The sequence below is a fragment of the Muntiacus reevesi genome, chromosome 14 (assembly GCF_963930625.1).
Source record: "Muntiacus reevesi chromosome 14, mMunRee1.1, whole genome shotgun sequence".
NCBI lineage: Eukaryota > Metazoa > Chordata > Mammalia > Artiodactyla > Cervidae > Muntiacus > Muntiacus reevesi.
In genome coordinates, this window is record NC_089262.1 from 57,853,759 (window position 1) to 57,879,114 (window position 25,356).

General features: G+C 37.2%; 1 protein-coding gene across 3 annotated transcripts; it reads left to right on the top strand.

Moving 5' to 3' along the window:
* The first annotated feature begins 1,658 nt into the window (after nucleotides 1-1,658).
* On the top strand, nucleotides 1,659-24,509 carry CDK7 (cyclin dependent kinase 7). Of its 3 annotated transcripts, XM_065905221.1 has the most exons (12): nucleotides 1,659-1,851; nucleotides 2,211-2,270; nucleotides 9,110-9,143; nucleotides 10,202-10,269; nucleotides 11,148-11,216; nucleotides 12,910-13,020; nucleotides 14,542-14,660; nucleotides 16,277-16,376; nucleotides 16,828-16,914; nucleotides 20,636-20,785; nucleotides 22,951-23,098; nucleotides 23,549-24,498. In XM_065905221.1, exons 1-12 carry the CDS (start codon nucleotides 1,786-1,788, stop codon nucleotides 23,575-23,577), a joined length of 1,041 nt encoding a protein of 346 aa, XP_065761293.1. In that variant the 5' UTR covers nucleotides 1,659-1,785; the 3' UTR covers nucleotides 23,578-24,498. The 3 variants fall into 3 exon arrangements, with proteins under 3 accessions (XP_065761293.1, XP_065761295.1, XP_065761294.1); XM_065905223.1 differs by lacking the exons at nucleotides 10,202-10,269; nucleotides 11,148-11,216 and having other exon boundaries at nucleotides 1,680-1,851; nucleotides 23,549-24,509; XM_065905222.1 differs by lacking the exons at nucleotides 1,659-1,851; nucleotides 2,211-2,270; nucleotides 9,110-9,143 and having other exon boundaries at nucleotides 10,229-10,267; nucleotides 23,549-24,504.
* The last annotated feature ends 847 nt before the right edge of the window (nucleotides 24,510-25,356 follow it).

Genomic DNA, 25,356 nt, shown 5'->3' on the forward strand with positions numbered 1-25,356 from the left:
TGCATATCTGAGGTTATTGATATTTCTTGATTCCAGCTTGTGCTTCATCCAGTCCAGCGTTTTGCATGATGTTACTCTGCATGTAAGTTAAATAAGCAGGGTGACAATATACATCCTTGACATACTCCTTTCCCAATTTGGAACCAGTCTGTTTTTCCATGTCCAATTCTAACTGTTGCTTCGTGACCTGGACACAGATTTCTCAGGAGGCAGGTAAGGTGGTCTTGTATTTCCATCTCTTTAAGAATGTTAAATTCTTAAAACATTAAATGCTCCAGCTCAAAACCTTAGAATTATCCTTTTCTTTTCCATAACCCATGTTAAATGTCAGCAAATCTATTGTCTAGAAGCTAAACTGGTACTCTCAATACAACCATCTGGATCACTCCAAAAATTATTTAACTAGCCTTCTTGCTTCTTCTTGCCCCTCTAAATTTATAGTGTAATCTCTCACAACAAAGGGAGACTTTTAAAACATTAAGTCAGATATCATTTATCTGCTCAAAACTGTGCAGTGGCTTTTCAGTAATATCTTTCTGGTAACTATTTAAAATGTATTTAAAATTTAAAATCACAAACCTATTTAAAATCACAAACCCTACTATCTATTTAAAATTTAAAATCACAAAAATTTAAAATCACAAAATTAAAATTTAAAATCACAAACCTATTTAAAATCACAAACCCTACTATCTATTTCCTTTCTCTGCTTTACTATCTCAGTAGCACTGGTCAGTATGTATCAAAGTGTATTTTAATTGTTCTGTTAGCTCCTCCCATTGGAAAGCAGGGATCTTCGTTTTTAGCTTGCTGATTTCTCAGAGACTGCAACAGAGCCCAGCATACAGTAAGCACTCAATATATATTCGTTAAATATATGAATTAATGTGTTTGTTGATTTGTATGAAAAGCGAATAAAGCTGGGCACTGATTACAATGAACCATTGAGCACTATGCCTAAAACTTTGTGCAAGTATCATTTAATCCTCGCAACCGCCTATGATGAAATCTATTAGCTCCCTCCACCTTACGGGGTGAAAAACTGCTGGCCAGAAGTGTGTTCCATAGCACGAAATTGTTCAGCTTACTAGGAATTTGTTTGCCTGGATGTGCTTCTTCATAAAGAACTAAGAATGCCTCTTGACCAGACATTAAGAACTAGCGCTCGCTTCAGTTCAGTTCAGTCACTCAGTCTTGTCTGACTCTGACCACACGGACTGCAGCACGTCAGGCTTCCCTGTCCATCACTAACTCTCGGAGCCTGCTCAAATTCATATCCATCCAGTCGGTGATACCATCCAACTCCGCTTAAGTAACTTGAAATTGTCGGCTTAGGCGTCCATGGTAACCATGGTGACAGGATAGCCTTGAGCAAAAACCAGAGATCAGAGACAAGGCCAAGCTTTCCACACCCAGACACACCTATTAAATCCTGAACTCAGAGCGCTGATCGGTCCTCAGTAGTGAAGAAAGTACCTGTTAAAACGGTAACAGGGCGACACACTAGCTACCTCCAAGAGCACCATGCCCCCGGTACTATCTGTGGTTACGTGAGCAGAAGCGTCACGGTTCAGGGAGGCCCAGGAGTCCCGCCTCGCCTCGCGCAGCTTCCGTGGGCCGGACCTACTTCACAGCATCCCCGCCCACCCCGGAAGTGGGGGCGGAGCGAGTGAGGCGTCGGCGCTCAGTGGGCGGAAGTGGCTGTTGGAGGCTTTAAGGTAGCTTTAAATTCCTGCTGTCTTGGCAGCGCACACCTTTCAGCTGGAGACGGGCTCCTCGCGACGGATGGCTGTGGACGTGAAGTCGCGAGCGAAGCGTTATGAAAAACTGGACTTCCTCGGGGAGGGACAGGTGAGGCTCTCGGGCGGGGCTCGGAGGGCCCTGAGCAGGGAGCGCCGGGCCGCTTCACACTGTCGCAAGTTTTCTCGTGGAAGCCAGCGGCCGGGCCACGCTCCTCGTTCCCCTCGGAGGAGGCTGCGCAGACGCCCCTGCTGCCCCTTTGTCCACCCTGGATCTGAGTCCCTGAGCGGCCCTCTCCGCTCAGTGGACTGGAACGGGACGTGGACGTCCTCACCACGTTGCCAGCCGCCGCGAATTTGCTCTGAGAACCCTGGATTCCTTGCTTCCCCAGATCTAAAAAAAAAGTGAAAAGGCCAATACAAGCCAAGAAGTTCTTACAAACTTAACATTACTCCTGTTTTTCTGTCTAGTTTGCCACGGTTTACAAGGCCAGAGACAAGAACACCAACCAAATTGTCGCCATTAAGAAAGTGAGTTGCAGTTTGTTTTTCCTTGTGTCTTCGTGAAGGGGTGGGTGTGTGTGTGTTACTACTCTTGACCGTGCTCTGCTAATGAGTTACTTATGTCATTTTCAAAGAAAATAGAATATCTTAGTGTCTTGTGTTCCAAGGTGGAACTCGGGTTGAACTAGCGTTTTGTTCCATCCATTGAAATTGAGATGAAGAGGGGCTTTATCTTCGTTTTATAAATGCAAACACTGGCAAAGGGGACAAATACGCTCTCTCTTGTTGGGCCCTCAGAGCTACTCATCTTTCCAGATCCCTATTTCTTCCTCACCAGCATCCACTCTATATCTGTATTTTCTGAATACATATTTACCATTAAAGGCTTTTGCCAGCATTAATGACATTGGTGGGGTTTTTTTTTTAAGAGTTTAAGTACCTTTTTTACTTGCATTTCATTCAAGAGACTTAGGTCATATTTGGTTTTCTATATGCCAAGAATTCTCACCCTTGTTTTTCTCATTTAACCCTCATAAGAGCCGGGTGATGTCGGTAAAGTATCTCTGTTTTATACTTGAAGCTTGCTTTATACTTGGTGCCTGAAGCTAAGGGAGATGAGGTGACTCATCAAGATGGCACAGGTAGCAGTTGATAGAGCCAGGCTTTAGATACAGGTGTACTGCTTCCAGGCTGATTGCCTTTCCCCATACTTCTGAAATCAGTATCCCTCTCAGGAGAGGCTGGTTTCTTCACACCTCGTAGACAGAGGAGCCTGGTGGGTCCTTGGAGTTGCAAAGAGTCAGACATGGCTGAGTGACTGAGCACACACACAAGGCCTGTTGGTGGCTTAGGTATTGTTCCTGTTGCTGCTTTGAACCTGTTTCTCCTTCAAAATCCCTAATTCATTTGAAGCACGTCCCTCTCATATTCTTAACACCTGCTTCCCATTCTTCCTTTCTACAATTATTCCTGCCATTGTTACCTTTTTTACTTTTTCTGATGTGTCTAATCTCTTTTTTCAGTTTGTGTTCTATAAGCCAGTGCTATTTATAGCTCCTCCCGTGTAAAACCCTTAACTTTCCTAATCCTTTTCAAGTTCTTTTTCTGATTCTGCCCCTGGTTCACTTTATTCTAGCCATACTGACCTTTCTGTCCCTTGAATATGTTAAACTCATCCCAGTCCCAGATCCATTGCATTTGCTCTGGCTTCCACTTAGTGTATTTTTCCTCTAAAACTTGGCCTGGCTGGTTCCTTATCATTTAGATCTCAGTCAGATATCTCCTGTACATACAGATTTCTGCTGGTCATTCTAGCTGAAACAGGTGTACCTGCCTTCTTCCCTAGTGTTCTTTTCCATATTTCTTTGTTGTCTTCATAGCATTTATCAAAATCTTTTATCTTTGAGTTTATTCTCTATTTACTACCACTCTGTGACTAGTACATTTGTAGACACTCTTAAAAATGTATTGGCTTGACTAACTGATAACGGTCTCTTCAAACTGTTGGCATATTGAGTTCTGTGGTTTTTCTGAAAATCCCAGTTGGTTTACTTATTTGCTTGCTTTTATCATAAATTAGGATTTAGAATTCATTCTATTTCTCAGTGATGGGCTTCCCAGGTGATGCTAGTGGTAAAGACCTTGCCTGCCAGTGAAGAAGACATAAGAGATGTGGGTTCGATCCCTGAGTCGGGAAGATTCCCTGGAGAAGGGCATGGCAACCCGCTTGAGTATTGCCTGGAGAAGTCTGTGGACAGAGGAGCCTGGTGGGCTCTGGTCCAAAGGGTCACAAAGAGTCAGACATGACTGAAGTGACATAGCACTATATTTCTCAGTGATAGACTGCTACCCCCTTGAAAGTGATGCATTATGGAATATTCTTTTACATTTAATTTTTATTTCAAATAGTACATCTTTGTAGTCTTATGGAATGTAACCTTTATATAAATGGAATATATAACCTTTAAATCACTGTGTTGTACACCTGAAACTTACATAATACTGTATGTAAACTGTACCTCGAAAAAAACAGGAATATTTCTCCTTTTACCAAACCCAATTTTCAAAGGTTTCTGTTTTTTTTTTTTTTTTTTTAAGTCAGTTACGAGGCCACGCATGCCTCTCTTCTCTACCCCTGGTTTTCACTCATTGGAGCAATGCCTTTCAACTCCAAAATTGTTTTCTCTGGTATTTACATCCATTTTTTTAGATAGTATACTTGTCATTCCTTGAGGAGCCTCCTTCCTTAGTTCAGACATTTTCTAGACTTAAACTATAAACCCTGGAGATTTGGTGCTTGTGCATCTTCGCCTCCCAACACTCAGTTTCCGTTCACACTCATTTACTGGCTTCCCTGGTGGTTCAGACAGTAAAGTGCCTGCCTACAGTGCGGGAGACCTGGGTTCGATCCCAGGGTCGGGAAGATCCTCTGGAGAAGAGAATGGCAACCCACTCCAGTACTCTTGCCTGGAAAATCCCATGGACGGAAGAGCGTGGTAGGCTACAGTCTGTGGGGTCGCAGAGTCAGACATGACTGAGGGACTTCACTTTCTTGCTTTCTTTTCTTGAATTTAACAGAAAAGGAGTAATAAGCTATGTATTCTTTCACCTGTTGTATTTTGGACCTTTAAAATATCATTAATCTACCTTATCCTTTTTAAACAGTTGTACTGAATTTACGTTTCCCAGTTTAACCAGTCCTCTGTGGTAGCTTTTTGGAGCAGTTTTCGCTTTGCAGTATTTGTTTAATATATCTCAACAATACACATTACTGTATACTTCTAAGCTCTTTCTCTCTTCCTACACACACACACACCCTCTCACACTCACTCTTCTGCAACTTGTTTTTCTGATTTAGTATCATTTCTGAAATCTTCCAGATGGATACATGTAGATATGTTTATTCATGCTCTTTGATGATTAGATTCTATTCTATAGCTACACTAAAATTGTTCTCTCCAAATTGTTGATAAACATTTAAGCTGCTTTTTTTTTTTTAATGTTTTACTCTAATACAGTCCTTCTGCAGACATACATTTGTGCATTTCTCTAGAAAATGTATCTGTAGTTGAAAATAATTGCCAGTTGTTGCTGCATAGAGAACACCCTGATGCTGAGAAAGATTGAAGGCAGGAAGGGAAGGGGATAACAGAGGACAAGATGGTTGGATGGCATCACCGACTCAATGGTCATTAGTTTAAGTAAACTCTGGGAGATGGTGGAGGACAGGGAAGCCTGGCGTGCTGCAGTCCATGGGGTTACAAAGAGTTGGACACGACTGAGCGACTGAACAACAGCAAGAGAATACATGTCAACATCCCCAGATACTTTCAAACTGCTTTCCAAAATGGTTGGATCATTTTAACCTCCCGCCCCATTTTCACCATGTTTGTATCGTCAGACTTTACAACAGTTGTCAATCAGATCGGTCAAAAGTGGTATGTGGATGTTTTTTCAATTAATATTTCTCTGATTACCAGTGAGTTTGATCATCTTTTCCTAGATATATTGGCTTTTTATACTTCTTCTGTTAGGTTGCCTACATTTTTTTCCTTTCCTGTTGACTTGGTGGAATTTCTTATATATTTTGGATACTGAACCTTAGTCAGAAATATGCACTACAGGTACCGTTGTCAATGTAAATCTATAACAAGAATGGAAAAGTGTTATTCAAGCCACTCTTAGGATTATAGCCCAGAAGGCCGTCTCTCAGATAGCTCTGAGTTCTGAAGAAGTACCGTTTTCAGTGTAGTTATATCTTGTCAGAACAGAAAACATCAAACATAACTTGGGTACATTCCTTCAAAGTTTAAAAAAAAAGATCAGAAGACAGATGACTGTATATAGTGAGTCAGTGTGATCTTGGCTCCTGGCAAAGGGACCTTATCAAAGGAGTCCTGCCATTGAAGTCCCTGAAAGGGAGGCCCTTATCCTTATCTTCAAAATCGGCATTCTTTACAGCGGTTCAGATGGTTAAGAATCCGCCTGCAATGTGGGAGACTTGGGTTCAATCCCTGGGTTGGGAAGATCCCCTGGAGAAGGAAATGGCAGTCTACTCCAGTATTCTTGCCTGGAGAATCCCATGGATAGAGGAGCCTGTCAGGCTCCATGGAGTTGCAAAGAATCAGACACAACTGAGTGATTTTCACTTTTGGTAGTGGACCCTTTTATTCCAATATTTAAAGCAGATAGACAGTATGTGTTTCATAGACCACAAAACAGGCTGTTCTAGTTAGCATAAAATTTGTTAAATACACCAGAGTGACTTCTTTTTACTTTAGTATGTGAAAATTTCTTCAATCATCATCTCTCAGACTTTGGACTTCTGGTTTACTTATGGTATCTTTTGAGGTACATGTATTTAAAATTTTAGTCTGGTTAAATTTGTCTATTTTTTTCCCTTTTTTGGTTCCCTTTTTTGTGTGCTTCCCTGCCTCCAGATTATAAAGAATTCTCCTATATTTTCATCTGAAAATTTTAAAGTATCGCTTTTTCACATTTAGGTCTACATTCCATTTGGAGTTAAATTTTCTTTGTTGTATAGTGTGAAAGTCTAGTGTTTTTTCCCAGCTCTCAACGTTTTTGTTAGTATGTCCTTTTCCTAGTGAGTTGTAATGCCAAGTTCCACTTTACACTTGGATTTGTTTCTGGGCATACCATTCTTTTATTGGTTGATTTTCTTTTTCCCCCCATTCCTACTGCACTGCCGTAGGGTGTCTAATTACTGTTGCCTTGTAAATGCTCGAGGGCTTTCTGTGGTTGTGGTATGGAGGCTTCTCGTTGCAGTAGCTTCTCCTGTTGCAGAGCCTGGTCTCCAGGGTGTGTGGTCTCGGTAGTTGGGGCTCACAGGCTTAGTTGCCCCATGGCGTAGTTGTGGAATCTTTCCAGACCAAAGATTGAACCCCTATCCCCTGCACTGGCAGGCGGATTCTCAACCTCTGGATTTCCAGGGAAGCCCAACTACTCTTCTTCGAAATTATCTTGGCTTATTCTATGAGTCAGTTGAGAAATTTGAACCAAATTAGGAGAATTTGAATATGAACTAGTTATTACATGCTGTATGGCATTGTTAATTTTATTAGGAAGGAGAATGGCCTTATGGGTATATAAGAAAATGTCAATGTTTTAGAGATGCCTGTTGAAGTACATAGGGATGAATAATATGAAGTCCAACTACAACATAAAGAAAATGTATGTTGTAGCCAACAAAAAAGAGGATGGATGAAGTAAATATGGCAAAATATTGGTAATTATTGAATCTGAGTGAAGATGTAGATGGCTTCATGAAACTAGTCTATTACATTTCCTAAACACCGTAAAAAATAATGTTTTAAGTTATCTGTTCTTAGCTCCTTACTTTTCTATATAAAGTTTAGAATCCGTTTGTCAGTGTCCATGAAAATGCTGTTGTACTTTACATCTAGTTTCATTAAAGAAAATTGATGTATTTATGATATTGAATCTTTCTATCCATGAACATGCTGTCTGTGTTTATTTTGATCACATTTCTTGAACATATTTTAAGAGTGTTTTATAATGTTCTGGGAAAGCTTCATACATCTCTTGTTGGCTTTGATTCCTACGTGCCTTATATTTTTTGGTGCTATAATAAATAGCCTGTGGAAGTGTTAGTTGCTCAGTTGTATCCGACTCTTTTCGACCCCATGGACTGTAACCCAGCAGGCCCTTCTGTCCATGGGATTCTCCAGGCCAGAATACTGGAGTGGAGTGCCATTCCCCTCTCCAGGGGATCTTCCTGACCCAGGAATTGAACCTGGGTCTCCTACGTAGCAAGCAGATTCTTTACTGTCTGAGCCACCAGGGAAGCCCAAGATAAAATAAATAGCCTACCTTTAAGTTAAAAGTTGTTTGCAGTATATAGGTGGGGGGTATTTTAAAAGGTAAAATAGCTGATTTTCTGGAGTAGGATTTTTTTTTTTTTTTTGTATTCTTGGCCACATTGTCATTGCATAAAGTAGTAAGCTCTTGTTCTTTAACTTAGTGGTTGGGTTTGTGTGAGACTGAACCTGTTAATGCAGTTCAGTGTGCTTGTGCACAGTAGCAAAAGTTTAACCATTTTCTGTATCCATCACAATCTGTAATTTTCCTTCTTGGAAAATGTGGTCCCTGGAGCACATTATTGGGCATATTAAGCATGTTATTTATATGTTACATATTTCCTCCCAAGTATCTAACTTCAAGTGCTTCTTTTGTTTATTGGGCTTCCCTGGTGGCTCAGTCAGTAACGAATCTGCCTGCACATGCAGGAGACCTGGGTTCAGTCCCTGAGTTGGGAAGATCCCCTGGAGAAGGAAATGGCAACCCACTCCAGTATTCTTGCCTGGAAGATTCCGTGGACAGAGGAGTTTGGTGGGCTACAGTTCCTGGGGTCACAAGAGTCAGATACTGACTTAGCGACTAAACTACCACCACCTACCTAGATCATCTCCCTAAGTTCTGTATCCATCACAATCTCTAATTTTTCTTCTTGGAAAATGTGGTCCCTGGTAGTATATTATTGGGCATATTAAGCATGTTATTTTATATGTTACATATTTCCTCCCAGGTAGTCTAACTTGAAGTGCTTCTTTTGTTTATTAGCTTGTATGCATTTAATTTATTCCATATTTAATCTTACAACGTTGTGTGATTCAAAACTTAAGGGGACAGGAATGATAGGTACTTGATCCTCTCTTATACTGTTAATTATGCCTTTCTGATTCATGATTCCTGCTCCCTCCTTGCCTGCTAATACTAGCTACGTATAAGTATGTATTTTTGCTTTAAGCATTTGAAGTGTTTATATATTACGAATTTGTCTAAATAGTTTAACACATTTTTATTGTGTTTGTTTTTTCCTCTACCAGATCAAACTTGGACATAGATCAGAAGCTAAAGATGGTAAGTAACTTATTTCATGTAATCTGACAGAACAGAAAAAGTGGTTCTTCTCACTGAGGAAAAGAACAAAGTATTAATTACAGTTAACAATGGTTCTGGATAGAGTTATTACAGGTCCCAGAAGAGTAACGATAGACTCAGGATAGAGATAGGAGGTTTGTACTTTTCACCATTTGGGTGTTCAGAAGATATTCAGATCACCCAAGTAGATGGAAGACAGCAAGGTTATTAGTGACTTGTCTTGATGTCTTCATTACTGCTTTAGTTGTTTTCAAGCCATTGTTTTTTGTTCTGAGCTTCTGGTTACTTTGAAAATTCAGGATTCATGGAAGTATACAAAGCTCTATAGAATAAATGTATAGGGATGAGGGAAATTTTTGTATCCCTTCTGCTAAAGCTCTGTTTGAGCTCTAAGTCCTATTTAATCATCAAGAAATAGTTTCTGTATAAAGATACATCATCTCTCTAATACTAGAATCAGATCTTTTTTCTTTCTTTTTTTTTTTTTTTTTTAGTATTTATTTATTTGGCTACACTGGGTCTTAATTGCAGCACGCTGGATCTTTGATCTTCATTGTGACATGCAGGACCTTTTAGTTGTGAGAAGGAAGCTCTTAACTGGCAACATGTGGGATCTAGTGTCCTGACCAAGGGTCAAACCTGGGCCCCCTGCTTTGGGAAAGATGGTATCTAATCACTAGTTTTCTGTTAGCTTAAAGAATCTGCCTCTAATATTCATAAGGCAAGAGAAGAGAAGCTATTAACTTCTCACCTATAGGCTACATACTTGGGTACATATTTTTCCAGGAGTCTTCAGGTCTCATATTCTATAGATGAAGTGAATACTTGTTTCATCATTTATCATAGTCTGTCCTAAACTGTTTTAAAAACAAAGCAATATAAATTGGAAATAGGTATGTTATAAAAATTGTTATTTTTTTTTCTGAGGAATATTCATTGCTATTTGATCAGAGACTGACCTTTCCCAAAAAATATATTATAAGAAGGTTTGAGATTTCAGAATTCTTTTTCACTTTTTTCTTTGCCTTTCTATCTAGGTATAAATAGAACAGCCTTAAGAGAGATAAAATTATTACAGGAGCTAAGTCATCCAAATATAATTGGTGTGAGTATGATCTAAGTTGTTTCTGGGACTTGGGACCCTGCCTTGCCGAATGTGGTGGATGTTGATTGAAGGCTCAGCAAGATGAGTTGTCCTAGGTGAGCCTTACAGAAAGGCTGAAATGTATTTTTTATCCTAAATGTTCTTATAGGCAGTGTTTTAAAAACTGTACAACTGATGAAATAAATTAAATATGGGCATACAGGCTGATTTTATCAGAAATGTTGAAGTCTAGAGAGCTCTAGCATGTGTAAGACCTTGAGCAGGTTCCCTTGAACTCTACTCGTAGTCTCTGCCTCACAGGGTTGTTATGAGACAGGCTCACTGAATACACATCAAGTAATGGCACCCCACTCCAGTACTCTTGCCTGAGAATCCCATGGACAGAGGAGCCTGGTGGGCTGCAGGCCATGGGGTCGCAAAGAGCCCGATACGACTGAGCAGCTAACACCTGCTTACCTGGGATAGTGCCTGGCGTAGGGAGCACACTCATTCAGTGAAAATAGCTACTGCTGCTGTTTGTTGGATTTTCTTAAGTACCAAGGTTGGGAATTTTTCTAGATTATAGAGACTTCAGTGAGTTTCTCATTAATGCATTACTTAATTCCTAAAATTTGGAGGGAGAGGTTAAGTACTGGTGATTTTTTTTTTTAATAGTAAGGCTTAATATCTTGTGCTTCAGTGTACTAAATCCTAGCCAAAAATGGAAAAATATTAAATTTAATAAAATTATTTAAACTTTACAGTCCAAATGCTTAAGTTTTTAAAGATTAAAAACTTAGGTATAAAAAAAAAAAAAAAAAAAAAACTTAGGTATAATACTGTCAAGTATTTAATAAGAGAATCACATGTTGTTGTTTTTTTTTAATTTTGCTTTGTAGCTCCTTGATGCTTTTGGACATAAATCTAACATTAGCCTTGTCTTTGATTTTATGGAAACTGATCTAGAGGTAAGACTAAGATTTCTGGAGGAATTTATTTTCCTGTTTATCAAAAGAGAATCTAAATGTTTATTTTCTACCTTCGAAGAAGGTAGTCAGAAGAATGCTTAAATTTTGTTGAAATCTAGGTGTGGTCTTAAGTCAAAGATCTTCTGAATCATTTAGCCATATTCCCAGTGTTACATACAAGATTTGGATTTTGATAGCATTTGTGTCTGCCAAGTTCCTGATACCTTATTGATGTTACTTTTTAGAAAAATAAGTGTTTGGCTTTGAAGGGTTTGGAACTTCCTTGTGATATTATCACAGACTGTCCTTTTGAAAACCAAATTTCTTTTTGAGAAGAATAAGGTTTTAGGCTTTTCATTAATACTAATTGAATCTCAATAATGAACAGTCTGGAGATGTGGAATAAGTGGAATTCTCATACACTGCTGATGAGAATGCAAAGTGATACAGCCACTTTGGAAAAAACGGTTTGGCAGTTTCTTACACAGCTAAATATACCCTTAGCTATGATCTAGAAATCTGTCTACATATTTATTTATCCAAGAGAAACAAAAACATGTCTACACAGATGTTTAGCTTTCTTTGTAATTACACAAACTGAAAACAACCCATATATCTTTCATCAAGTGAATGTATAAACAAACTGGTACATTTATGAAGTGGAATACTATTTGAGAATAAAAAGAAACAAATTATTAACATATGCAACAGTATAGGTGACTCTCAGATACATTATACTAAAGGAAAGAAGCCAGGCTCAAAAGCTACTGATGCTGTATGGTTCTATGTATGTTTTTTTGTAAAACGAAAAACTCAAAAAAAACAAAACAAAACAAAACTAAAGCAACAGAAGTGAGATCTTTGGTTGCTGGGGTTAGGAATCTAGGGGAAGGTTGAATAGAGAGGGGCCTGGGGGAATTGTAAAACTATTTTGGTTGTGGTAGTGGTTACACAACTGATGTGTTAAAAACTGAGATTAAAAGTGACACCTATTTGAAAAAAAGAAAATTGCATTTTAAGCTCATATAAATAAAAGTCTGGGAATAAACTGACTTGAATCATAGTTCACAAATCATGCTAGCAGAACACAATTTTTCACTTGTTCTCTGTTGCCTTGTTCGTGGGTAAAATTTCTCAATACAGTGACTCAGGTGCTTGTAGGCTTCTATCTTAGAGTTTAATAATCCCTGAAGAGAGAAAGTATTTTGTTGCCTTTGATTCTAGCACAAGTATTTGACTTGGCTTCCATCCCTGAACTAGTCTGGAAAGCAGGCCGTAGTGTGGTGACTGAGCATGCTGGATCATGTGTCTACTGCCTCTGGACGTCACAGGTAGTGCAGTCTGTAACCACGTGGACTAGCTGGGAACCAGCGGTTTCCCAGAGGAGTGCTGAATGCTGTTATCAGGAGGGGCTGTGTATCCTGGGGCAAGTGGAAACAGCAGATGTTTACATGGATGCCTCAAAACAAAGCAGCAGCAGGAGACAAAATGTTGCTTTCCTTCTAAACTAAAGCTACTTTCCCTAACCACGTTAACTGGAAGCTCTGACAGTGCTTCCTAAGGAGAGTTAGGCAACCTCTCTTGAGAATCTCCTTTATGAATAAATCCATCTTGTGTCTATAAATGATTTGATATAGTAGAGTTTATTTGGAATGATAAAAGCATACCTGTATACTGTCTGCCTACTTTACAGGTTATAATAAAGGATAACAGTCTTGTGCTGACACCTTCACATATCAAAGCCTATATGTTGATGACTCTTCAAGGATTAGAATATTTACATCAACATTGGATTCTGCATAGGGTAAGGTTTTTTAACCACGTGTGCTTACGTCTTTATGTTGTAGTCAGATTTTCTGTAGCCAGTTTATTACACAAAAGACCTGAGTATGTAAATTATTAAAGTAGAACTGGACCGCTTTATCCACCCTTCTTCCTCTCTGCACTCCCTTCAGTTAAACCAGGTGGCGCTGTGAGAACTCTGTTACTAGGTGGAATTTAGAAATGCAAGAGGCCTATTCCTTCATTTTTTCATAATTGAAGAGTTAAGTTGCTGACCCAAAAGTTACATATTTTTTTTGAGGTCATTAGTTATAGTGGCTGACAAGAGTATTAGAACCTAGATATTTTGGCTTGAAGTTCAGTGTTCTTTGTGCTATACTGTTGTAATAGAAAACAACAATGGTGGGAGTCTGGATTAAATTGTATAATGCAAAAATACTTCTTGAAAAATATTTCTGGTAGCTGTAAAACTCTGGAAAGTAATGAAGTAAAATTTCTGAAATGGTTGAGTCATTGTTAGGAACATTTAGCTACTAGAACAAGGCTGATGATTTAGATAGGTAGATGTTCTTAGGCATCCTATTTATTAGTAGATAAAAGAGCTAAAAATATATAATGGTAATCCTCATCCTTAAGCTTGGAATTCCTTTTAGGTTATGGCTAATATCTTTTTAGCATAGATCGTAAAGACTATATTCTTCATCATTTATAAACACATAATATTTTTATGTGTTGGTGGCGCTACTGGTAAAGAACCCATCTGCCAGTGCAGGAGACACCAGAGACATGGGTTCAATCCGTGGGTTGGGAAGATCCTCTGGAGGAGGAAATGGCAACCCACTCCAGTCTTCTTGCCTGGAAAATCTTATGGACAGAGGAGCCTAGTGGGCTACAGTCCAGGAGGCTACAGAGAGTCAGACACGACTGAGCACACCCATGATACAATCCTCGTATTTAAGGTTGGAATTCCTTTTAGGTCACGGCTAATAGCTTTTTAGCATAGATAGTGAAGACTATTCTTCATCCTTTATAAATGCATAATGTTTTTATTTACTGAAGTTCATATATTGTGGTGTTTACTGTTTTGGGCCTCACGGCTTGTGGGATCTTAGTCCCCCATTTGGGGATCGAACCGGGGCCCTCAGCAGTGGCACACAGAGTCCTAACCACTGGACCCCCAGGGGGTTCCCCATGTATGTTGTTGTTAAATTAAGAGCAGCAGCTGGTTTTTGAATGCTTACTAGGAACCAGTCATTACACTAGGCTTTTCGCAGGAAATATTAAATTTAATCCTCACAGCAAACCTGTGAAGTAGGTAAATTGAAGTTCAGTGAAAGGAAGTACCTTGATCCAAGGCCTCACTAAGAAATATGGCTAATCTTATTTTGCTTTTTAGAATTTTATATCAATTAAAAAAAATTTTGGTGGTGGTTAAATTTGAGGTGTTACCCTGTTTCTGCTACGTTTAAATTTAACTAAATGTATTACTATGATGCTCTCCTTCACCCTGCTTATTTGTTGGTTTAAAATCTCCAATATATAGGACCTAAAACCAAACAACTTGTTGCTAGATGAAAATGGAGTTCTAAAACTGGCCGATTTTGGCCTGGCCAAATCATTTGGGAGCCCCAGTAGAGCTTATACACATCAGGTTGTAACCAGGTAAGGATCCCTTAACTAACTAAAGCTTACATTGTGTAGGATATTAATCACAAATGAACCTCATGTGGCTTCTTTGAATTTTGGCTGAATTCAGGAGTTATTGTTGGTATCTTATTAAACAGTGAAAAAATATACAGCCCTTCTTTCAAACGGAGTTGAATTAATTCAGTCCCCAGAGATTTACCTAGTAGTTTGAGGGACTAACTTATACCTCTTATACAGTTTAGTTAGGTAGATTGGAACTATAGTGGCTGTTCTTTTACATAACCACCTGATTGGCCTGTGTTTATTTTTTTGGTCAATCCTGATTCCACATTTTATATCATTCAGTGTGAATGAAAATTCCCTAAACAAAGCAGTGCTTTTATTTGGATTTTTCATATTATTCATTGCTTATAGTTTCTGTTTATACATAAAAAGTATAAACAGAAAATAAAAACTAAAAATCACATTATATAGATAGGGACATAGATTTTATTTTATTTATTTATTTATTTTTTGGGGGACGTAGATTTTATAATTCTAGTCCAGATGGCATTTGTTAACTTCCCTGACTCTTAAGAATCTGAGACGATCTTCAGATTCTCTGTCCTCTTAAATTAGTTTGTCAGCTTCTTCCAAATAGATCTCATTGAGCGTCAATCATCTGATCCTTGAGTATAAAGTAAGGGATGTGAGTAGTTGTTCAGGTAATTTCTGGAAAAATTAAGCCCGTCATTCAGGAACTCTGGGAACTCAGGAAAACAAGGACCCACATACATGAGCATTGCTTTTCATCTACCAATTTCTGACTTTCTCTATTTTGAAATCAGACACTACTAATAGGTCAAATTAAAATGACTGAGAATTAACAATTTAGATTAGTGATAGGGATATCTTGATAACCTATCAAGATATATTTTGATAACCTATCAAGATATTTTGGTGGAATGGTGGGGTGAAAACCTGACTGATGGAGTTAAGAAAAGAGGAAACGGAGACAGTAAGAACATACAGCCAGACAGAGAGGGTTGTGAGGGGAAGCAGGGTCCAGAGAAGTTTTTGTTGTTTATTTCTTTGTTTTTTAGTTTATTTCTTAAGGCTATAAAAACAATGGTATGTTTAACATTGATAGTAATAAATCTAGTAAAGAACAAAAAGCTGACTGTTGTAGGAAAAAGAGAATTGCAGGAGCAATATCCTTGGAAACAGGCAAGAGTGTTGTATCCGGGGCCCACGTTGAGGGACTGACCTTAAAAACACTAAAGGCTAGTTATGTATGTAGTTACGGATGGGAAGGTGGATTGTGAGTGTGCAGATGACTGTTGGTGAGCCTGTAGAAATTTTTTTTCATTACTTCCATTATTTTAGTGAAGTAGGAATTAGGTTATCAGCTAAGAAGTTTTGGGAGAAAGAACATGTTAATTGTCTGTGTCTAAGAGTGAGAGAATGAATGGACTGAGGGTGAATTTCCTGGCAACAGTAAGGAACTTCTTGGTTTTATAGACAATTTTTCTTGAGTTAATATATCCATAAAAGTGCATTTCACCAGTGCAGGATGTTTTTTTGAGGAGTTTTCTCTAAGAAATACTTAAAAATTCCACTCTAAAATGACAGTATTTATTTTTGTTCTCCAGGTGGTATCGGGCCCCTGAGCTACTGTTCGGAGCTAGAATGTATGGTGTAGGTGTGGACATGTGGGCTGTGGGCTGTATATTAGCAGAGTTGCTTCTAAGGGTAAGTCTTGAGTTGATGTACACTATTCAGTATTGTTATAGGTATTTGTTTTTATAATTTGTGTAAAAATTATCTTCTCAGAAGTAATTCCCAGAGGTAATTACCATCCTTGAAACAAGAAACCAACAAACAGGCCAATAAAAAAAAAACCCACCAAGTACAGCCTGTTTATTAACACAATTTAAGACAATAAAGGTTTGTTGTTGCTCATTTCTGTGTTCTGAAATTCAACCGTAATAAAATTGTTGGATTGTAATGTGGTACTATCTCTAAAGTAACTAAAAGGGTTAGGATAAACGTCTGTATTTCTGGGATCACTAGGGAAGTCCCACCCTTAGATTAAGTTTTTATTTTTGTTACTGTTTAATGTTTCTTATTAAGTTAAATTTATTGTATTATTTGTGTAACAGCTATCACAGATCATCTTGAAATATCTGCTTCTTTCTTTTAGGTTCCTTTTTTGCCAGGAGATTCAGACCTTGATCAACTAACAAGAATATTTGAAACTTTGGGCACACCAACTGAAGAGCAGTGGCCTGTAAGCTTTCATACATGTTCTTTGAAATTTAGAGTAGTGTATAGTGCTGTAACGTGAATATTACTTAAGCAAATGTATTAATTGTTAATTTACTTTGCAAAATTTATACAAAGTAAAAGTTAAAGTTGTCATATAACATCCAGCCTCCTATATACATACAGCCCTCACTCATCCCAGTAATTTCTACCCCAGCGTTAATCATTATTATTTTGCTGTAAAGCCTTGCTATAAGGACACACACACATATAAATACGTAAATACGTATGATTTGCTTTTTCTTTCGTTCTTTAACAAAAATGCCATCACACCATGTAATTTTTTTTTGCAACGAACTTGCTCATAATATTGTTCACATTTTCCTTTTTAAGTTATATAATATTTCATTTTGTGGCTGTTTCATGTTTATCAACATCTTGATGGATTTATTTATTGCATTTTCACTAACACAATGAAGGTTTATTTTTGGTTTTGTTTTTCATTATTCCCCAACCAGGGATTGAACTTGGTCCTCCAGGAAAGCCTGGAATCCCAGGCCACCAGGGAACTCATTATTTATTTTTAACCTATTACATTATCTCAAAAAAATTACTAAATCTGTGATAAAATTTATTACGGTATAAGTTGCTAATTTTATATATTACAGTTCAGTGAAATTCTCACTTGTTATAATTGTAGACCTTTTGATTTTCCTTTCTGTTATAGCCTCATCTCCTGGGGAAAAAATAAATCCTAGAAAAGAGATTTTAATCAGCTTCTTTATCTTCTGGTTAAAACTGTAATGAAATTATCTGAAACTGAAATTAAGAAGTTTCTTTTGTGTTATTATTTCCTCAACTTTGTAACTGAAGGTTAGCTATAAGTTCTAATTGTAAAACATGCTCTAACAGCATTCGTTTATTGAACTTATACTATATGCTGTTAATGATAGGGTTTCATAAATTATATTTAATTCTCCCAACAATCCTATTAAGGTAGGTGCTGTTACTCACACTTTATAGATGAGACAGCCGAGGTGGCTCGAGGTTAAGTAGCTTACCCGAAGCTAGGTAGTGTCAGCTAGGACTCCAGTTTGGGTCTTTCTGACTCCAGAGCCATATTCATAGTATTTATCCAGTACTTTTCATTTGACATGATTTTCTAAATAGTAGTTGCTTATGATGTTTTCCTTGGATTTTTAAAAATTCTTGTTTTGATTTACATGCAGAAGGAAATAATACAGAGGTATCCCTTACTTCCTTTACTCAGCTTCTCACAAGGGTAACATCTTGCAAATTCAGGATAATGTCACAACCAGCATGCTGACATTGATACAATTAATATACAGGACATCACCATAAAGAGCCCTTTTACCATCATACCCACTTTCCTTCCATTCTCACCCATTCCTTAACCCCTGGCAATCACTAATATGATTTCCGTTTTTATAACTTTGTCATTTCAAGAATATTGTAAATGGGATCATATAAAATGTAAGCTTTTGGAATTGACTTTTTTCAGTATAATTCTCTGGAGATTCATCCAAGTTGTCAATAATTCATTCCTTTCCCTATATTGCTGAGTGGTATGAATGTACCATAGTTTGTCTGACTGTTGACTCATTGAAGGACATCTGCATTGTTTCCAGTTTGGGGCTATTAGAAATAACACTGTTATTTGTAGTAACAGTACATCATGGCTTCCCTGATAACCCAGTTGGTAAAGAATCCGCCTGCAATGCCGGAGACCCCTGTTCAATTCCTGGGTAGGGAAGATCTGCTGGAGAAGAGATAGGCTACCCACTCCAGTATTCTTGGGCTTCTCTTCCCTTGTGGCTTAGCTGGTAAAGAATCTGCCTGCAATGCAGGACACCTGGGTTGGGAAGATCCCCTGGAGAAGGGAATGGCTACTGTCTCCAGTATTCTGGCCTGGAGAATTCCATGGACTGTATAGTCCTTGGGGTTGCAGAGAGTCGGACACAATTGAGCAACTTTCACTTTCATGTCCAAAGGCAGTCCGGTGGTTAGAACTTTATACCTCTTGCCAAAGGCCCAGTTTCCATCCCTCGGGAACTTAGATCCCACAAGCTACATGACCAAAGGAAGAAAAAAAGTCATGTACAGGCTTTTAGGTAAGCATACATCTTTATTTCTCTGGGACAAATGACCAGGAGTGCAGTTGTTAAGTTGTGATAGTTGCATATTTAGCCAGAAACTGCCAAAAAGGAAGTGAAAGTCGCTTAGTCTTGTCTGACTCTTTGCAATCCTGTGGACTGTAACCTGCCAGGCTCCTCTGTCCATGGAATTCTCCAGGCAAGAGTACTGAAGTGGGTTGCCATTTCCTTCTCTAGGGGATCTTCCCAACTCAGGGATCAAACACAGGTCTGCTGTATTGAAGGCAGATTCTTTACCATTTGAGCCACCAGGGAAGCCCAGAAACTGCCAAACTGCTTTCCAGAGGGGCCTGTACTATTTTATATTCTCACCAGCAATGCAGAAGTAATCTATTTTCTCTGCATCCTCACTAGCATTTGGTGGTGTCGCTTTTTTTTTTTTAAGCTTTGTGAGAGATGTGTAGTGATAGCTGATTGTGACTTTAAATTTCTCTTCCCTGATGACTTATGGTGTTGAATATCTTTTCATGTACTTATTTGGCATCTATATAGCTTTATTTTATTTTCTTTTTCTTTTTTTTTTCAAGACCACTCAGATGGTGTTCCCTCCCTCTTACTCTTCCAAAGGAAGAGAAGAACGCTTATTTGGCATCTATGTAGCTTTAATGAAATGTCTCTTGTCTTGTTTAATTGGATTGTTTGTACTTTGGCTGAGTATTGAGCACTTACATAAAGTACGCGTCCTCTGATTGTATATGTGGTTTGCAAATTTTCTGTTACTCTGTAGTTTGTGTTTTCATCCTCTTAACAGAGTCTTCCCAGCATAAACGTTTTTAATTTTGATCAAGTCTGTCTTATCAGTTTTTCTTTTTATGAGTAATGCTTTTGATGGCAAAAGCATTAGTCAAAGAACTCTGCCTAACACAAAAATATTCCTGATGATTTTCTTTTTTTTTTTTCTAAAAGTTTTATAGTTTCGCATTTAAGTCTGTGATCCTTTTTGAGTTAATTTTTACATGAGATGTGAAACTAAAAGTGTCTTATGGCAGGAGTGGGGGTTGTTTATGATACCTCTCCCCCTACCAGTACCACAGTCTTCATAAATTGTCTATATATTAAGTCTTTTTCCAAGTTGTTTTAACTATTTTAACTTTCCATATAAATTTTAGAATAGCCTATCTATCTAATAATCTTACCAGAATTTTGGTAAGAATTGCATTAAACCTGTTTACCAACTTGAGGAGAATTGTCAGACATCCTTACAGTGCTGAATCTTCCAGTCCACAAACATGGTAGGGCTCACCATTTATTTAGAGCTTTGATTTATTTCATCAGTGTGGTATAGCTTTCAGTATTCGAGTCCTGTGCATGTTTTGTTAGATTTTCACCAAAGCATTTCATCGTCGTTTTTGAGTTTCTAAAGGGCATTGTTTTTCATTTCAGTGTCCACATGTTCTTTGCTAATACGGAAAACTAAAGTTGACTTGTGTTTATCTTCCTGTACCCTTTGTCTGCTCACTAGTGCTAGGATAGATCATCATATCATCGGTATGACAGTTTTATTTACTCATTTGAGATCTATATGCCTTTCAATTCTTTACTTAAGTTTGAATTATAAAAATATTTTTACAGGACATGTGTAGTCTTCCAGATTTCGTGACATTTAAGAGTTTTCCTGGAATCCCATTACAACATATCTTCATTGCAGCAGGAGATGACTTGCTAGATCTTATACAAGGCTTATTCTTATTTAATCCATGTACTCGAATTACAGCCACACAGGTATGTTAGTGTATTTTTCAAATTCCTTAAGATTTCCTAACATTCTTTAAATACTGAAAAGATACGTTTGTTTTAAGAAATAACAAATTTTATTTTTTTCTCTAAGCTATAAGCAATATATGCCCATACAAGTGCAGAAGAGTATAAAGATTATTCTATTTCATAATTAGGTCATCTACTTGAAAGTAAATTAGAGAAGAAGAAAAAAATGATGTTTTGTGTTTATTAAGACACTGGACTATTTCAGTTAAACTCTTAAGTAACTTAAATCTTGTGCCAAAACCAATGCCAGAAGTGTTTTGTTTTGTGTTTTCCCCCATGAAATGCAGTCCAGATAATGCATTCTGGTCATTGTCACAGTCAGGAAGAGATAATGAGTAGAAAATGGTGTAGTCTGATACAACTGTATTACTTACGAGAGATTGAAAGATCCTCTAAATAGAAAAACACTGAAACTGACAGTTACTTAAGGGAAATAAGAATCAAACTCAAGAAAAATGTGGAATACCAAGAATATCTGCTCTATAAAAGAAGAGAGAAATGTTATCCAACATAAAAATACAAGATCTATAGACTTGAAAGTCTTTTTTTTTTCTTTATTTTAAAAACAAGCACATATAGATAGACGGTGGTCACTAATGCTTAAAGTTGGGCAGGGAAATGCAGTGCCAAGATGCAACACACTACAGTAATTGGGCTTCATAAAGGAAGAGACTGAAATGTCACACATCTTCATGTCTGACGAAACATATAAATGCACAAAATATCGGGGTAAAAAGTGGATTTTTTTTCACATAGGCTATTATAGACTACCAGATCTTTGTTTAATGTATTTACTTGTATAAACCTTTAATTCATAGCAGTACGTGCCACATTGATACATATGTACTAGATATTTTACCATTGGAATCACTCTTCTAATTTCAAACAAGTAACTCATTTTTACCTTTTTATCCATGTATGTATACATCTTATCTCTGTCATAAGAACCTTGAGACCAGGTCAGATTGTCAAGAAGGTTGTTTTCATTACTAGTAAAGCTGAAAATTTATAGAAAGATATTAGTTGTGATAAGTTATTTGGGTTATATTTTGATAAAATGGATTTTTTTTAGAATTAATTTTTTAATGGGTTTTGGCCTATGGATATTTAGAAGTTGGAATGAGGGATTTCCTCAAGGGTCTAGTGGCTAAGACCCTGTGTTCCCAATACAGGAAGCCCGAGTTCGATCCCTGGTGAGGGTTCTAGATCCCACATGCCACAACTAAGAGTTTTCATGCCACAACTAAAGACCCCACATGTTGCAACAAAGACCTGGCACAACCAAATAAACAATGTAGCTCAAAATCAGCATAATTTACTTATGGAACTGCTGTGATTTGGAAGTAATATTTTATAAGTTCAACTCTTCTGAAGTAAGAATTCTCTATCTAAATTATTACTGCAAATAATATGTTGGCTTGTAGGGAGAGTTGGTTGAAAAGTTTATGACTTCTTTTGTTCCTAAGAGAGTTATCCAAAAGAACATACCTTAAATTATTGTGGCTATTGAACAGTACTATGATGCAAATAAAGTATGAACTTGACAACTTTGTCACCTTGAATAAACTATTTTTATTGGAATTTTGGACCTAGGTAAAAATATAATATTATAGAACATTGGACTAGTGGTAAATAGAAATAAACTTGGCAAGTCCTTCCAAGTAAGAATTCAGTTAATTTCTACTGGATTGTTCGACTTTAATCTGTTGTTTCCAACCCATTGCACCTTTTTAAAAGCTTTATTTTTAAGAATTCATATGATTTGGAATTTGAGCACACACAAATGTTGTGACAAACTTTGAAGTTGTTTTTAAGCAGGTTTCTCTGTTTTCAGCTATAGAGCCTATAATGTGTAGAGAGATGAATTTTACAGTGTCTTACTAAGGATTTTTCATATTTTGTATAGGCTTTTGTGGGAAAAGTCCATTCTTATAGTAATACAGTAATGGAATTAGCAATCAATCTTAGACTGCTAGATATTTGTAGTAATTTCCATATCCAAATACTCAAATTAAGTTTGTTTGAGAGAGGGTATATTTGCTTAGTATATTTAATGCTCCTTACAACACAGTTCAGATATTCACATAAAAGCTCACTTTCTCTGGTCTCTTTTCTTTGGAAAGGCGTTGAAAACTAAGTATTTCAGTAATCGGCCAGGGCCAACACCTGGATGTCAGCTGCCAAGACCAAACTGTCCAGCAGAGGCTCTAAAGGAGCAGTCCAATCCAGCCATGGCAACAAAACGGAAGAGAACAGAGGCCTTGGAACAAGGTAATACTCTCATTTTCTTAAGTGAAATGAATTCAGAAAACTCCAAACTCCAGATAGCTAATGTATAGCTAGTGACTGGGCAGCTAAGAAATGTAGACTGTGAGCTGTTTACTTGTTATCAATTTAAATTTTATAAAGTAGAATATGATATTTTACCTATATTTGCTTCCTTTAGAATACATATCATCATGCATACTTAACATCATACTTTTTTTTAGGACATGGGCAGTTTTGAGTACTCCTCAGAGTTATGAGAACTATCCATGTGTGCCCTATTTTTTTCATAAATTCCTAACAGTACACTCTATGCTTAATGTTTTGCAAGTATTATTGGAAAATCAAAGCAAGTAAAAATATAGTTGGAATGCAATGACTGGTTATAATTACTTTAAAATTAAATGTAATATTATAGAATTACTATAAAATTAAACGACCTCATTTTCCCCCCAGGAGGATTACCCAAGAAGCTAATTTTTTAGCTACAGAGAAAACTGGACAATATTCTACTACTGAAGGAAACAGTGAAAAAGGCACACTAGTAAACATAAAGTAAATGCTTTAAAAGATATTTGTAAATATTCTACACATGTAAAATATGTAAAACTGGGTTATTTTTATTAAATGTATTTTTAAAACAAATTTAATTCTGATTTTCTGATTAGAGTGCAGTAGTAATGAAATAAGTTTAATTCTCTGACATGCAGAATTGAAAATGCATTAAGGAATCCTTAATAAAAATAATTATCAATTACTTTAATGATCTGGACCATATAGCATTACAAATTTATAATAAAGGGGGTAGTATTTAAAAATAGAAAATTGGTTTTGGTCTCAAAATTTTATGAGTGGTACGTAGACTGTAACTCTCATAGAGCATTTTTATTTTTACTCAGAGCTTTTAAGTTTCTTCTATGTTAATACCTGTAAATCTAGTTTCTGTTTTAGCTGCCAGATAATTTATAGCATATATCACATCTTATGATATCATATCATATCTTACACATGCTCTATATATAGACCATGTTCGTTTTCTTTTGCTACATAAAAGTTACCATAAATGTAGCCGTTTAAAGTAACACAAATTTATTAGCTCCCAGCCCTGTAGGTCAGATACCTCTCATCAATCAACTGTGATTTTTTTTGTTGTTTCTTTTGCATAAGCCAGTATCAGGATGTCAGTTGGACTTTGTGCTCTTATCTGAGGCTCTAAGGTAGAATCTGGTTCCTAATTAATACAGTTCATATCATTTTAATGCACATGCCTCCTGTCCTTGCTTTGTTACATGTCACTCTCCATCTGCAAACCAGCAACATTGTCAAATCTGTGCCTTCCTTATCTGCTGCCAATAGAGAAGATTCTTTCTTTTTTTTTTTTTAAGGACTCACCGATAAACTAATGTCAGCTCACCAAGGACTTAATTATAAGTCTTAAAATTCCCTTCATAGCAGTTCCTAGATTGAATGCTTGAATAATCAGGACAAGAATCTTCAGAGGGCCATCTTTAGAATTCTGTCACGTGGACATTTAGGTTATTTACATTTTTTCACAGTTGCTAAAAAAAAATGTTTATATGTACATGCAGGAGTTGTACATATTTAGAATTGTAATTGTAACAGTTACACAGTTGTATATTTTCAAGTAGCATTGATATTGCCATACTTCTCCAAAGTAGCTGTATCAATTTACACTCCCAGTAACTGTTCAGTAGTTCTTAAAAATGGAAAAGCCCCTTACCATACACTATATACAAAAGTTAACTCTGGGAATTCTCTATGGTCCAGTGGTTAAGACTCTGCTTTCACTTCCAAGGGCACAGATTCAATCATTGGTTGGGGAACTAAGATCCTGAAAGCCACATGCTGCAACTGGAAAAAAAAAAAAAAAATCAAAAGACCTACTCAACATGAGACCCAGAACTATAAAGATTATTAGAAAATAACATAGGAGGAAAGCTTCATGACATCAGGTTTAACAGGGGCTTCCTGGATATGACCCCAAAAGCACAGGCAACAAAAGTAAAAAAAAAAAAGGACAGTTTGGACTGTATCAAAGTTAAACGCTTGTGTGCCTCAAAGGAACATGACCAATGGAATGAAAAGGCAACTCCTGTGGATTGAAGATATTTGCAAATCATGTATCTGGTAAGGTTCATAGCCAGAATATGTGAAGAATATATGTTTTGTTATTGTGTGCGCTCAGTTGCTCAGTCATGTCCAACTCTTTGCAACCTCATGGACTGTAGCCCACCAGGCTCCTC